Raw genomic sequence first — 15,571 nt, forward strand, 5'->3', positions numbered from 1 at the left:
CTGTGAAAAAAGTCACCCTGCTTACTCTGGAAGATAAAGGCTGGTTTTTCTCTGGAGTGAAATTTAGGATTTTGTAGAGCCATTCACTGTCACAGGGCAGTTTCCTACTTAATATTTGTGGATTAAGGAATTTAGTAATAAGATAGAGAATCATCTTTAAACTCGAAATAAATCAGTTTTAGAAATTCTAGATGTGTCTGTCCTGTTGGGGGGGTTTTGTTTGTTTTTTGTTTATTTTTTTCATTTCATGTTTGACGGTGCAGGGTGTGTGCCTGTCTTCCTATCTGCTCAGCAGGTAGTGGAGAGAGGAACATAGCATAACCCTATCTCAGACAAGAAGAAAAGCCCTTCACTTTATTTTTGATGCTAATATAATGAACCCACCTATCTAAAGTCACTATAGAGGACGGGACACCATACTCCTACAATCACAATGGAAGCATTGCATCTGCCCACAGTCTTCACTGTTTTGTTTTGTTTTATGGTATTGTTTTGGGAAAGGTTCGAGCACCCCAAGAAAGCAACCTCGGAAGAGCCCCTTAGTTCCCCGAAGTTTGGAACCTCCAGTGTTGGAGCTGTCACCGGGAGCGAAAGCCCAATTGGAAGAACTCATGATGGTCGGAGACCTTCTGGAAGTGTCTCTAGATGAGACACAACACATATGGCGGATTTTGCAGGCCACACACCCACCCTCAGAAGACAGATTCTTGCATATCATGGAGGTATGGGTGTCAAGCTCCTTTAAGTAAGGGTTTAAAGCTATGTAAAATGCCCAGGCTGGCCAGGGGATGGCTAAGTGGAAAGCAGTCTGGTTACCTTGGCTGTTTCTTCCACTTAGCTAGAATAATTCTGCTTTGTGATGTTTTTTCTTGGGATCTTACTCCCCCCCCCCCCCTTCTTGTATATTTAGCACTGTTTGTTTCTTAAATATCTTTAATACGTTTTCAGAACTCTTTTAATTAAATGTTTATGAATGAGTATATACATACACATATATACATGTGTGTGTGTATGAATGAGACCCTTATGGGGTAGACAGTTAAACTTTAAGTACATTTACAGCATTAAGCAGTCGTCTCCATAATCCATTTCTACTACTCTTTACTTAGCCCAAATAGGAATTCTAGTCATAAAACAAGCCTCTATTATTCCCTACAGACCTGTGCTTTCTGCTCTGTAATGTATATGTGATTTGCTCTGTGATTCTAGGCACCTCACATAAGAGAGTAACACTTTTTACATGTCTTATGTTAAAATTGCTTCTTTATTTCTGAAGGATGACAGCATGGAAGAGAAACCATTAAAAATGAAAGGAAAGGACTCCTCAGAGAAGAAACGGAAACGAAAGCTGGAAAAGGCAGAGCAGCTTTTTGGAGAAGGAAAACAGAAGTCTAAGGAGACAAAGAAAATGGACAAACCTAAAAAGAAGAAATTAAAATTAAACACAGAGAAATCAAAGGAGCTGAATAAACTAGCCAAGAAGCTAGCAAAAGAAGAAGAGAGAAAGAAAAAGAAAGAAAAGGCTGCCACAGCCAAAGTTGAACTTGTGAAGGAGAATACGGAGAAGAAGAGGGAGAAGAAAGTGCTGGACATCCCTTCCAAGTACGACTGGTCCGGAGCGGAGGAGTCTGACGACGAGAACGCCGTGTGTGCTTCCCAGAGCTGCCAGAGGCCCTGTAAGGACAAGGTGAGTTCCCGCAGGGGCGAGGGGAGGGGGAGGGGAGGGGCGGCAGAGTCGCTGTGCTTCACAGAAGCAGGTTGCACTGGCCACATCTGAAATACCTGATCAGATCACACTGGGCTGCATCCCCAGCCACACACACTTGCAGCGTGGGTCCACTTCTGAATGAGATTGCACCCCAGAGACCTTATCTCCCCCACACTTCGAGCGTGTCTACCCTCCTGAATAGAACATGACTTTTTTTTTTTCCAACAAAATATTTCAGATTCTTAAAGGTACAGTTTAATTTTTCAACTCTAAATTTTTAAGTAATTTGATGGCAGTCATTCCTCAGGGAATATGGATGGTGTGAACTTCTGAGAAAAACAGACATGACCAAAAAAACCAAAAAAATCGGTTCTTAATTGATTGAAGGTATCTGTTAACATTCCATAATCATCAAGAATATCACAAAGGAGCTAGGTGTGGTGGTGATGCCTGTAATCCCAGCACTTAGGAGGCTGACGCAGGAGAATCTTGCATTTGACACCAGCCTGGGTTACAGAATGAAAGCTTGTCTCAACAAAACAAAGTCTTGATAAACTTACCGTTCCAATCACTTATTATATTACTTCATATTTAGACTTTTAGTAGCTCCGTGGTTTGAAAATTAGAATCCATAAAATTCCATCACTGTCCAATTTAGCCTTCTGGGTCATACACTTAACATAGTTCATACTTGAAGGGGCCAAGCGATCACTCTGTCCAGACTCCACACTTACAGATGAAGTGACCAAGTGGCTGAGCTCACTCAGGCACAGCCAGAAGTAGATCCCAGTTCCCTGGTTCCTGGCAGGTTTCGGGTTAATACCCAGCCCCTCAGTAATGCATAAATGTAGTGCTGGAGGCATGGCTCAGGTGGTAGAGGAACAGCCAATAAGCAAAAGCATCAGATACCGTAGTTGATCCCAGTCTTGACAAGTAATTCAGATGTAAGACACTCCACTTCCAGCCAATCACCCTCCCTTCCTCTTTTATCAGGCTTATTTGAGGCCTGCTATTCATTTTTGGAAACTGAACTATAGTACAATTGTATTCTAGTCTTTCAAGGGCAGTAGCTGTAAATAATGATATGAATTATTTATATATCTTGGTAATACCGTCTGTGCACTTTGTATCTTGTTTTTTTTTGTCATGTCCCTCAGCTCTTCAGCTCTAGGCTAGCATTCTACCACTTGAGCCACAGCGCCACTTCCAGTTTTCTGGTGGTTCACTCGAGATAAGAATTTCATGGGCTTTCCTGCCCAGGCTGGCTTTGAATTGTGATCCTCAGATCTCAGCCTCCAGAGTAGCTAGGATGACAGGCTAGGATGACAGGCATGAGTTACAGGCACCCAGCTTGCACTTTTGCATCTTCATTCATGTAATAAGAATTTTTCTGGGGCTGGGAAGGTGGCTCAGTGGTAGAGCGCTTGCCTTGCATGCATGAGGCCCTGGGTTCGATTCCTCAGCACCATATAAGCAGAAAAAGCTGGAAGTGTCACAGTGGCTCACTAGCCTTGAGTTGAAGAGCTGAGGGACAGTGCCCAGGCCCAGAGTTCAGGCCCCACAACTGGCAAAAAAAAAAAAAAGAATTTTTCTATAATCACACCCAGAGATTTTAAAGCATTTTAATAGACAGATGATCTGTGTGAATTACATCTCCTCTTTCATTTTGGATTTTTCTCTGTTTGTAGAGAGGCTTCAGGCTGGCGGCCTGCTTCCGCTCTCCAATGCGTTTAAGCAGCACAGTGTTGCCAGCCATTTCTCCTGTTTCTCAGGTGCTTACTTTCCACACCAGCTGCAAGAGCTATGGTTTCCTTTTCAAGTGTTCTCCTCTTCCTGTTTGCACCCGTCGCCACCTTCTCTCTCCCTTCTCCTCATCACTCTTAGTAGGTTGCATGTTTTCCCTGGCCTTCGCTAGCTTGGGGGCCCAGCGGCCTCTGCCTGCCTTCCAGTGGGCTATGCAGTGAAACGTGGGCCCTCCTGTGCCCATCTGGCGCCCTGTGATGCCAGGGGAAGCCACAGTAATCCCAACATATGGCCCATAGGACACAGCGTAAGGGCAGAGGCAGCTACTGCCGAAAACGACCCTGGACTTCTCTGCATTTATTCCTGACACTGGTTTGCTGTATTTTCACTTTTGGTGTTTTATAGACCAGGCTGTCTTGGAACTCACTGTGAAACTCGGGTTACCATCAAATTCACAGTTCTTCCTCAGTTTCTCAGGTGCAGGGCTTAGAGGCATGCACAAACCTGCCTGGCTGGTATATTCCTTTTTCTCCAAGCTAATGTATGTAAATGTGTACTCATGCATACGTGTATACCTATATATACACCCATGCATACGTACATTCTCCTCCGCCACCGCGGCGCCCCCCCCCCCCAGTTATTTTTCAGGTAGAGTTTCTGAGTTTCTACCTGGGGCCAGATACATTGACAAGCATGAGCTATCACACCTGGATTTAAAGGCTTATAAAAAGCTATTTCTTCAGTTACTAAATTAGATACTGATAGTTAAAAAAAAAAGGAACTACTTTCAGAAACTAGTGTTAAGCTGGGCACTAGTGACTCATGCCTGTAATCCTCGCTGTTCAGGTGGCTGAGATCTGAAGATCACAGTTTGAAGCCAGCCAGAGCAGGAAAGTCTGAGACTCTTGTATTAATCACCAAAAAGCCAAACGTGGAGCTGTGGCTCAAGTGGTAGAGCACTAGCTTTGAGCAAAACAGCTAAAGGACAGTGCCCAGGCCCCCAGTTCAAGCCACAGGAGTGACACCAAAAAAAATTAGTTTTATCGATGATGTGAATCTTTGCTCTTCATGTGGTCTGACAAGAGGGGCTTCCTTTGGAGCAGTAGTAGAATGAGGAATTGATTTGTTGGTTGTTGGTCATTATAGAGGTGTCTGCAGTCCCATTGGTCGTACAGGATATAGAGAACTACATTGCCTGGAAAGACATCATATCTTAATATTCTAATAAATGAAACTTAAAGCTGGGCCCTGGTGGCTCATGCCTGTAATCCTAGCTACTCAGGAGGCTGAGGATCGAGGTTCAAAGCCAAGCCCGGGCAGGAAAGACCGTGAGACTCCTCTATCTCCAATAAACCACCAGAAACCGGAAGTGGCACTGTAGCTCAAGTGGTAGAGCAGTCACCTTGAGCTGAAGAGCCCAGGGACAGCGCTCAAGCCCAGAGTTCAAGCCCCATGACCGACAAAAAAAAAAAAAATCTAAAAAAAAAATAGTTTTAGAGTTTAGACACTTTTTCTTTCTCAAGTCTGCCCAATGGTTCTAATTGGTACTAAGTGAAACCAGTTTGAAAGGGCAAATTAATTAGGCTGATACATAAGTTGCATTTTTTTCAGTATTAAAATAACTACGCATTTTACTTGTGGACATACTCTTTCTTACTGTTTTTCCTTAGCCACTACTACTACTCCCATAGGGAGTTGGGCATGGTAAATTAAGAGATTTAAACTTAGGAACTTGCATGCTTACATTTACTGTTAGTTAGGCATTCTGATTTTAAATGATTTTTGTGGTAGTATGGCCTCAACCAAAATGTTGGCATTATTGGTGGATTTGCCGGTTCATGGCTTCTTTTAGCACAGATTGTCAACAACAACGCTGGAGTAAGTAAATGTGTAACACACACGTGGTGTTAAGATGGGGTAACCAGTGGCCCCAGTGTGCTTGGGGCTTTTCCAGTTGTAGTTCTGAAATTCCCATACATTGGGAAATCTCATTCCTGTGCAGACTAGGAAAGCTGGTTGCTTGATGTTGAGAGCACGTGGACACAATTACATACATGCATGTACATGCACGCAGGCTGTGCCTCAGGAAGTGAACTGTTTGCATTTTCAGATCTGGCTTTTGCAAGGAACATTGTTACAGAAGAGGAGACTAGAGGTAAAATGCTGGACACGATACTGAGTATTTTAGACTTTGTCAGGAGTGTGCTGCCCATTTACTTAACCCAGCCTTTGTCACCAAGCTAAGTGACCTTTTTACCCCTAGGGCAGGAATATGCTCTAGGAATGAGCAAAATGTAGTATATAACAAGTTACTGAAGTGAAGTTGTAGAAAACACACAAGTCCAATTGACTTCATTTCCTCTGTTCACACCTACCCTCTCTCCTCCCTTCTTACCCCATGTCTGCCTCTCTCGGCTGGCTGATGATAGAACCAAAATCCAAGGCCTTGAGTAACTAGGCAGACACCTTACTTGACCGCTGAACTAGCACAGCCCCAATCCCCAATGTCTTGTTCTTTTAGCTAGACATTTTCCCTACACAGTAACCTATTTGTACAAAACCTAAAACCTGTTATCTGTTAAAAATTGGATTGCTCGTTTGTTGAATAAAGGTGATATCTTAGGGTTTTGTTTTTTGGGGGCGTGAAAGGGGGTGGTTGGTACTAAGGGTTTGAACTCGGTACTCCAACTGAGGCTGACACCCTTCCACTTAGGCCACACCCCTCTAGCCCTACCTTTTTTTTTGGGGGGGGGGGGGAATCTGGTCATGGGGCCTGGGTGAACTCTGGGCCTGAGCGCTGTCCCTCAGCTCTTCAGCTCAAGGCTAGAGCTCTACCACTTGAGCCACAGCGCCACTTCTGGCTTTTTTCTTTTTGCTTATATGGTGCTGAGGAATCGAACCCAGGGCCTCATGCATGCAAGGCAAGCGCTCTACCACTGAGCCACCTTCCCAGCCCCTCCAGCCCTACCTTTTTTGCCTGTTATTTTGGCTTCAAATTGTAGTCCTTCAGGGGCTAGGAAGTTGGCTCAGTGGTAGAGCATTTGCCTTGCATGCCTGAGGTCCTGAGTTCGATTCCTCAGCACCACATAAGCAAAAAGAAAAAAGCCGGAAGTGGCGCTGTGACTCAAGTGGTAGAGCGCTAGCCTTGAGCTGAACAGCTGAGGGACAGTGCCCAGGCCCAGAATTCAGGCCCCACGACCTGACCAAAAAACAAACAAACAAATTGTAGTCCTTCAGATATTCTGAGTAGTTAGAGTTACAGGCTTGAGCCACAGCTGAGGTTTTGCTGTACTGTGCACGCTCCTAAGGTCAAGCAGTCCCTATTGTCTTTCACATTACTTGGACTCTAGGCTTTCTGTGAAGGTATGTTTTGGGGTTTTTGTTTTGTTTTGTTTGGGTTTGGTTTGTTTTGGTTTGGTTTTTTAGTGTTGGTTCTAAAGCTTGAACTAGAGCCAGGGCTTTGTCCCTGAATTTTTTCACTGAGGACTAGTACTCTACCACTGTAGCCACAGCTCCACTTCCATCCAGCCTTTTGGTAGCTAATTGTCTATAAGAGTCTTACAGACTTCTCTGCCTGGGCTGGCTTCGAATCAAGATCCTCAGATCTCAGCCTCCTGAGTAGCTAGGACTATAAGTGTGAGTCACCAGTACTCAGCTCTGTAAAGTTTCTGTGTGCTTTTTGTGATTGACAAAGTGCCAGTTCAGAAATAACGAAGAGGAAAATGACAGAACTTAATGTGCAATTGACTACATTGTGTCTTGAGTTGCCAGCTTGCTACTCCCTGGTCCTTGTCTCAAAGCTTTGGATCTAGTTCTGAGCTTTGTCCTGCTGTATGATCCTGGACCTCTTCAGACAAAAGTGAAACTCAAGTTTGATTGTTAATAGTTGGACGTGGCGGGGAAAGACTGGCTTTGTGTGAATTGTACACAACTAGTAGATGGATAGAGTCTTGTGGAGGGGAAGCAAGGCTCTGGACAAGGGTGTCTGCTGGAGCCACCAAGGCAAAACACTGCATGGAACTTCAGGAAACTGGGATTTAAAAACATAGGGATGGCTTCTCTCCGTAGCAGACACTGTTTGGTGTTGAAGCCTTTATGTCCTCCGGATTAGCATGGACGGGGCCATGTTGACTGGGGGCAGGAGGCAGGGATGAAGATGTCTGCACTGTGGAGCACTGTGTTACCTCATGTGGCTGGCTTCTGGGTCACGGTCCTCTTTGTCCTCGCTCACTCCACAGTGCCTTTGGTCTGGAGGGCACCTCTCACGTGCACACGGCTCGCTCGAGCAGTGGTCTGCACTTTCTAGGGTGTGGTGCGTGGGGAACCGTTTCTGGGAGTCTTGTGGCCTGCCTGAAAGAAGCTGCCCCGTGGCTCGGGCGGCAGCTTCAGGATTTCTTTTTTTTCTTTTTCTTTTCTTTTCTTTTTTTTTTTTTTTTTGTGGTGGTACTAACTCAGGGCCTGGTCTTGGCCAGGCGGCTGCTCTCCACGTGAGCCACACCTGCAGCACTTTGGCTTTAGGTTGTTTTTCAGAAAGGGTCTCGCATTTTTGCTGGGGCTATGCTCAGACCACACGCCTCCCACCTGTGCCTCCGCCTGTACCTGTGGTGCTGCACCACCACTGCCCAGGTCATTGGCTCAAAGGAGGCTTGCTAACTTTTTTCCCCCAGGCTAGCCTCAAACCAGGATACTCCCAATTTCTGCCTCCTTAGTAGCTAGGATTACAGATATGAGCCACTGCACCCTGCCTGAGTTCAGTCAGTTTTATACTATAACATGACCTCTTAAGCTCTAGAATTCTAGAATAGGAACTTTAAAAAAAAAAAACAAACCCAAAGTGATTATTATTATTTTATCAAGCCAGAAGTACTGATGTGATGCTGGGTAAGTATTATAGGACACAGAAGCTAATTTGGAAACAATTCCTTTCCCTGAATGAAGCTCGTTTACCTAGCCAAGACGTCCTTTGCTGTCTCCCCTGAGCTGCCTGAGGAGCTTCTTTTATCGCCTCAGACTCCTTCCTTGGCTGCGAAACTGAGCATAGCACATAGGTGCAATGGCTGCTGTATTGCCAGCAGAACCATCAGCCTCGGTGCGGGGAGAGGTAGAGTAGCTCCTTTCATCTTGAAGGTTCTTGTTTGCAAACAGGTATAAAAGCTGCCACAATCACTTTACAAATATAATAGGCAAACGTTAACTTTGCTGCTAGCTCTCGGTCCAAGGTTTAAAGTGGCCAGACCATAGTCCTCTGCAGGCCTTCGTCATCGTGGTGCCCTCCGAGGGGTCAGACGTGGCCTGGCATTGGCCACTGGCACTTGTCAGTTTTCCAGACTAATTGTAAACCTATAGTGTTGATTGATCTGTGTCTTTGACTATTTGTGATTGGTTAATTTGTAAGATTTGACCTCTGATCTTTGCTAACTTTTTATAGGGAGTTGTATTTGTAACAGAAGAAGAGAAGAATAAAAAATAGTAGTTTTAAAAGTGGCCTTTGTGACTGCTTTTCTAAAAAGGTATTTAATGCTCTTAGTACTTTGGCTTATCTCTTTGAACTAAAGCTAATACACAGGATTGCCTTCACACGTTGTCCTCCTCCTCCTTTCTTCATTGATAATTCCATTGTCTTTAGAGCCTAGAAGTTGTTCGTACTAGTAAGCTACTTGGCTGCTCTATTAGACGTTTCCTTCTTGTCAAGTTCTCCTGCACATATTTCTGCCTCACACGGAGCCCCAGGTATTCATGAGGTGATGGAGTGCCTAAGAGGCCTACTTCTGTGGACACACTGTGGTAGAAGATATTTTGGGGTGTTAACTTCTCAGCTTCTTTCTTTGAGAATAACCCCAAAGCAGCCATTCTCTGTCTGCGGACATCCCAGTTGTTTGCTGTCATTGAAGCCAAGAAAGCTTTGTGGCTTGCTTTGGATCTAGGCTCCCTGTGGTGTAACCGGAACATTCCCCACCCTTGTTCTTGTCTTCCTCAGGTGGACTGGGTGCAGTGTGATGGTGGCTGTGACCAGTGGTTTCATCAGGTGTGTGCTGGGGTGTCTCCAGAAATGGCAGAAAGCGAAGACTACATCTGTATAAACTGTGCGAAGAAGCCGGGGCCGGACAGCCCGGGCCACGCGGCACCTCCCGCCTTCATCATGAGCTACAAATTACCAATGGAGGACCTGAACGAGGCCAGTTAGCAGATGCTGGCTTAGTTTGGGATATGGGGGGCTTGAACCACACTGAGATGTTTAGTCATCAAGTAGAGTGGTTTCGATCCACTCGGAATGTCGCTTCCAAAGATGAGTGGCCTTCAGAGAAAGTGCTCCTAAGTGCTGCGTTCCTCCCCACGGGGCTGAGTGGGCTCTGCTGTCCACGGGGCGGAGGCGCCGCCCGGGGTGCAGCAGCCAGTGTCCAGCACGTGTCTCCTTCACAGTGACCTCCTGAGTTCAGGTCAACACTTGGGTGGGCCGGTGGCCCTGGCACATGGCCGTGCTAGCAGACATGCAGGGGTGGCTTGTAGCTGGCTGGTGTTAGGTAGAGACCTGCAGGCAAGCGGCAGTACCATCTCAAGGTGCTGATTGCTTCTGTCTACATAGTTGGGATTCTCAGAGAGGAGACAGGGCACCACTTGGCTTCTGCTGTTAGCTGGCATTTCATGTTCTTACCGGGTCAAGTAGGAGCACCGGGCCGAAGTGACTCTTGAGAGAAGTCATGGCACAGTCGCCAGTCGAGACCTGAGCGTGTGCCTTCCCTTCGTGCAGCGTGGGGGTGTTAATGAGATGAAATGGATTCTGGGAAGACGAGTTCTTCTTAATCTCAAGACAGGGAGCCTGCATCTGGCTTTGAATCTACACTTGAGAGGAGGGCGGGAACGTGGTCCAGGCTTCCAGAAAGAAGAGGACTGGTAATCAGATCGAGTCTCAGCGATGCATGCTCCCCGGAAACAACCACGTGCAAGTGTCACACACCACCAGGCTTCCCGCATGGCCACGGGCGAGACCGGCACACAGCAGCTCTGCCTTGCGCCCCTGCGTCTGCGTCTGCACCGCACGCAGCTTCCACCGTGGCCGCGGCGACGCTGCTGGGCACGCACGGCTGCGTCAGAGGACGGGGGGGCCTGTCGTACCTCTGGGTGATGAAGTTGTTTTAGTAAATCCATTTCTAAAAAGAAACAAGGACTTGTTTTTACTTTTTCTAAATGTCTCTATGACTACTGACTGTTGTATAAATAGATTATTTTTCCTTTTTTGATATGCACATACGGATATATAAATACATATATATATTTACTGTTACCAGCAGCATATGTAGTTTGGTTCGGGAGCTTGCTTTCCTCCGTCTTGCTGTTTTGATAAATCCCATTGCTTCCTTGAGGTGCAGTCCTCGCCCGTCCCACCTTCCGTCTCCCATTGTTTTGCTCAGATGATTGCGTTTGCTCGGGCGGGACGTGGCTCTGTTCACTGGCAGGAAACGGGCTTTCTCCTCTCTGCTGGCTGGTATGTGAGTGTTTGTGACTATGGTGCTGCGTCCTCTATGTCTCCCTCCTCCTCCAGGTGTTGGGAGCTGTATGTAACTATCAGAAGGGGGTTAACATTTTTTTAAGGACAAAAAAATTACTAAAAACAGTGTTTTGTCTTTACTGTCCTGTGTCCTTTTGTTTTGGTTTAAAAGTGTGTGGTTTGACTTAAAATTCATGTCCTGATAAAAGGTGATGGGAGGGAGGCCTAGAACCCATTGTAGGCTCTGCCTGTCTGCCTGTTTGTTTTAAAGAAGTATCTTACATCTAGAAGTGAAATAAACTGTCCAGTCGCAGTGTGAGTGGGTACCAGATTTAACTTGGAAAACATCTAATGAAAACTAAAGAGGCTCCTATAAAACCCAGTTTCTGTGGTTCACACTCCCTATTTTGATTTTTTTTGTCATTCACTCTTCCCTTAATGCTAGGTAACAGTTTAAATACTCTGGCCTATTATGAGAGGCCCAGAAGTTGTAACACGCGTGTCTTGAGATCCTAAACTCAGTATGTGACTTAGGATTTTAATAAACATTATGAGGTAACTAGCCGATTTCATAAAAGATCATCACTTAATGAAAAATTGCATGTAGTTGATGTTACAGAGGAAGCACTGTGTGTGTGTGTGTGTGTGTGTCTTTGAAAAGGATTCAAACAACTGCCTTGAACTCCAAGAGTTAAGTTTTAAAAGCTGTAGTGCAGCTTAAAATTCAAAAACGTAAAAACAAACGGTGGCTTCCCAGAATACCTTTTAAAATGTAGGTTTCCTTTTACCCATGTGGATGGCCAGGAGGCACCTCGGATGTCCACCCCTGGGCAGGGAGTGGAGGTGGTGGCTGTGGGAATGGTTCATGTGCTTGCAATGAGTGCCTTTGTCTCCCTGCTGGAGACCCAGGGAAAACTCTCCACCCATGAGCAGCCATGGCACCTGCGCCATGAGTCATGTACTATGATAGGGTGAGTTTATTCTCCAACTTACAGAGTGGTTAGGACAAGACTGAGAAGAATACAACAAAAGTTTGTGGCACACACACACACCCCTGCACACAAATGTAAAAATGTACAGCTGCAGAATGAAATGAGGCATATATGCAAATGTTGGTGAGCTCACACCAAAGCTTCATTTCACTCAGAGTAGGTTACGGTGAACTCCATTCTTCTCTGTAGTTGGCATTTAGGGTGAAAACTTGATTTCATGTTTCTCTCCCTTCTATCCCCTGGGCTGTTCTGTTTTAACCTGCACTTTTAACCTGCTTTCAAAGGTGCTTCTCACCGCTTTCATCAAACACATCCTGGCAAAGGTAATGGAAAGGTGAAAAAAGTGGCGTCAGTCTGGGCTTACCCCACACTCAGAAACCGTGGGTAGCATTAGTGGGTAGCTTTTCCTCGTTCAGCTGTGCAGACCAGCTTTGCCTGCCTGAGCCAGACCCGTGCCTCATAAAGACAGGAGTTGATTGCCTGGTAGATGTGCACAATCTAGACATCAAAGTCTGGCACACCATCGGATTGGCATGGTTTTACCTGAGCTTCACTCCTGTTTTTTTTGTTTGTTTGTTTTTTGGGGGGGTCTGGTTGTGGGGCCTGAACCCAGGGCCTGGGCACTGTCCTTCAGCTCTTCAGTTCAAGGCTAGCACTCTACCACTTGAGCCACAGCACCACTTCCAGCTTTTTTTTTCTGCTTATGTGGCGCTGAGGAATCGAACCCCGGGCCTCAAGCATACAAGGCGAGGGCTCTACCACAGAGCCACCTTCCCAGCCTCTCCTGTTCTTGACTTTTGTCTTTTAGTAGGTGCCTAAGAAGCTGATTTTTTTTTTTTTTGCCTGTGCTGGGCCTTGAACTCTGGGCCTGGGTGCTGTCCCTGAGCTCATTTTGCTCAAGGCTAGTGTTCTACCGTGTGAGCTAGAGCACTACTTCCAGTTTTTTTCTGTGATGACTTGGTAATAAAAGGTCTCATGGACTTTTCTGACCCTGCTGCCTTTGAACAGTGATCCTCAGGTCTCAGCTTCCTAAGCAGCTAGGATTACAGGTGTTGCCCACCAGCGCTGGGCTTGATTTTTTTTTTTCTTATATTCTGGATACAGTTCTTGTACAAATAGAAACGGTCAGGATTTTAATTCTGTGATACACTTGTAGGTCAGCCAGTACATAAACAGGTAGATAAAAAGGAAAAGGTAAGAAGGCCTCTCTTTCAAAAAATATGATTGCTTTTAAAAAGGAGAAAATAACAAATCAGAGTGCGATTTGTGAATTACAATTGTGGGAAATTTGAGCAGTTCATTCAAGTTTCATTAGCTTCAGCTATACATAGGAAGTTGCTTTGGTGGGAGGTCCTTCAATATACTTTGAAAAAAAAAATTGTATGTGTGCTGGTACTGGGGTTTGAACTCAAGTCTTAAGCATTGTCCCTTAGCTCAAGGCTGGTGTTCTGCCAGTTGAGCCACAGCTCCGCTTCCAACTTTTTGGTGATTAACAGGATAGTCTCATGGGCTTTTCTTGCCTATGCTGACTTCAAACCTTAACCCCTTAGATCTAGTCTCCTGAGTAGCTAGGATTACAGGTGGCACCCCCAGCACCCATCTGAAATCACATTAAAGCATACCATTACTGCGTCAGCTATGGACTGCCAAGGGGTGTTGGCAGCATGGGTGGGTGTTAGAGACATCCCTTGTCCTTGATTATATCCAGTCAACACTTAACACGTCTTGAGGTGTCCACTGGGAAAGGATATGGTGGGTTCTTTTTAATTTGTCTTTGTTGTGATTGGTGGTGTGCAGAGGCACCGTTGCCTTCGTCAGGTAATGAGTCAATGTTTTGGACAGTGTCACTCCTGTGATGGGTTCTTAAAGCTGTGTCCTGCTTGCATTTCTTCTTGCAGTGGTTGTCTAAACAGGAAGCTTTTAGAAACCTCAATCCTGCCTTGTGACTTTTTTTCCCCCTTACTGAAAATTTTCTAGGGTTATTGGTGATTTAATAATCCCAAGTGTAACGACCTCTTGATTTTTTGAGCATGTTTTGCTTCTTACATTTTCTGCAAGGTTACTAGGTAGAATTAATTACACCTACACCGTATAGTACATACATACATTTATGGTGCTGTCCCTAAGCTCCTTTGCTTAAAGGTACTGGTGGCTCACAGCTGTCATCCTAGCTACCGAGGAGGCTGAGACCTGAGGATTGTGGTTCAAAGCCAGCTCAGGCAAGAAAATCTGTAAGACATCTCGAATTAACCAACAAAAATGGGAAGTGCTCAACGTGCTGAAGTACTTACTATCTGAGCAAAAAAAAATTCAGAGGCTGAGGCCAGACGCCAAGTTCAAGCCCCACAACCAAAAGTAAAAATAGTGTGTGTGTGTGTGTGTGTGTGTAAGTGCTCAGGTTCCCCAGCTCCCTCCCTCATTTACATCGGTGGGCACCTTATCACCAAGCAAAAGTAAAAAGTTTGGTGGTAAGAACGGGTGTCCCGAGGCAGGCCCTTGTTTGTTCTCGCTGGCTCCCCACTGAAGCATACCTGAGCTGGGGTCATGTGATGAGCGCTGTGATCAGCTGATCACTGCTGAGAATACTGTTGCTGGAGAGTGAAGGTAGAAGCGAGTTTGCTTCCTGAGATGTCCTTTTGCAGCAGGCTGGCAACAGGGAAGACAAATGCTTGGCCTTTTCCGTGGCTTCCCGATGCTCACCAGCAGTTCAGACCTTAGGCTACTTCAGAGGGGCAAATGTCCCCCTTCCTCTCCCTCCCCGTTGCAAAGGCTACCAGGGTGTACAAGTATTAGGGACAGGTTACTGCTGAAAGTGTTACAGCTTTTCCTTTTTCTTTTTGGTCCTAGTTGGGGACTTGAACTCAGTACCTGATGCTTTTGCTCATTGGTTAGTGCTCTACCAGTTGAGCCATGTTTCCCACCCCGAAAGCGTCATGCTTCTGCTTAAAACTGGAAGCCTTTGAGTATAATTTATGAATTGGGAGGAAAGTTGGTGGAAAGAGGGAAGGGAAAACCATCTGGTTATCTCTTAACTGGGAAAATACTTTTCTTGCCAGCAGCAGAGATAATTTGAGGTTTCACAAGATGATAGTCCTTTTTTCTTAGTAAAAATTATTTACAGTCCTGGTTTCAATAATGTTTCTCAGACTGCGCATTGTGGCTGGTGGCCAAAAAATAAAGTTTAAAAAAGGAATATTCAGCGTTTCTTCTTGGTTGACAAAGATTGTACATGATAAAAAAACACAATTATTAATGTGCAGCATTAATAACCTCAGTGATTTTGTCATTTCTTGGCTTTTCTTACCTGTTTGCTTATAAAGGCATATTTCTACTCTAATTTGGAAGGAAGATAGAAGCTTAATAGGAGCTTTTTTTTTGGGTCCGGTCGTGGGGCCTGAACTCTGGGTCTGGGCACTGTCCCTCAGCTCTTCAGCTCAAGGCTAGCGCTCTACCACTTGAGCCACAGCGCCACTTCCGGCTTTTTTTCTTTTTGCTTATGTGGTGCTGAGGAATCGAACCCAGGGCCTTATGCATGCAAGGCAAGTGCTCTACCACTGAGCCATCTTCCCAGCCTGGAGCTTAATATTAAAAAAAATATTTTTTTTATCTTAAAGCTGATATACAGAGAGGTTACAATTCTAG

General features: G+C 45.4%; 1 protein-coding gene across 1 annotated transcript in view; it reads left to right on the forward strand.

Moving 5' to 3' along the window:
* The window catches only part of Kdm5a (lysine demethylase 5A), a 53,678-nt gene extending 43,079 nt beyond the window's left edge, over nucleotides 1-10,599 (forward strand). Inside the window, exons 26-28 of the mRNA XM_042672175.1 lie at nucleotides 502-722; nucleotides 1,277-1,687; nucleotides 9,429-10,599. Of these exons, the coding sequence (XP_042528109.1) occupies nucleotides 502-722; nucleotides 1,277-1,687; nucleotides 9,429-9,635 (839 nt within the window). The 3' untranslated portion in view covers nucleotides 9,636-10,599. The remainder of the gene's footprint in view (nucleotides 1-501; nucleotides 723-1,276; nucleotides 1,688-9,428) is intronic.
* Nucleotides 10,600-15,571: the final 4,972 nt, after the last annotated feature.

The sequence above is a fragment of the Dipodomys spectabilis genome, unplaced genomic scaffold, assembly GCF_019054845.1.
Source record: "Dipodomys spectabilis isolate Male_0828 unplaced genomic scaffold, ASM1905484v1 ptg000672l, whole genome shotgun sequence".
In the NCBI taxonomy this organism is placed as follows: domain Eukaryota; kingdom Metazoa; phylum Chordata; class Mammalia; order Rodentia; family Heteromyidae; genus Dipodomys; species Dipodomys spectabilis.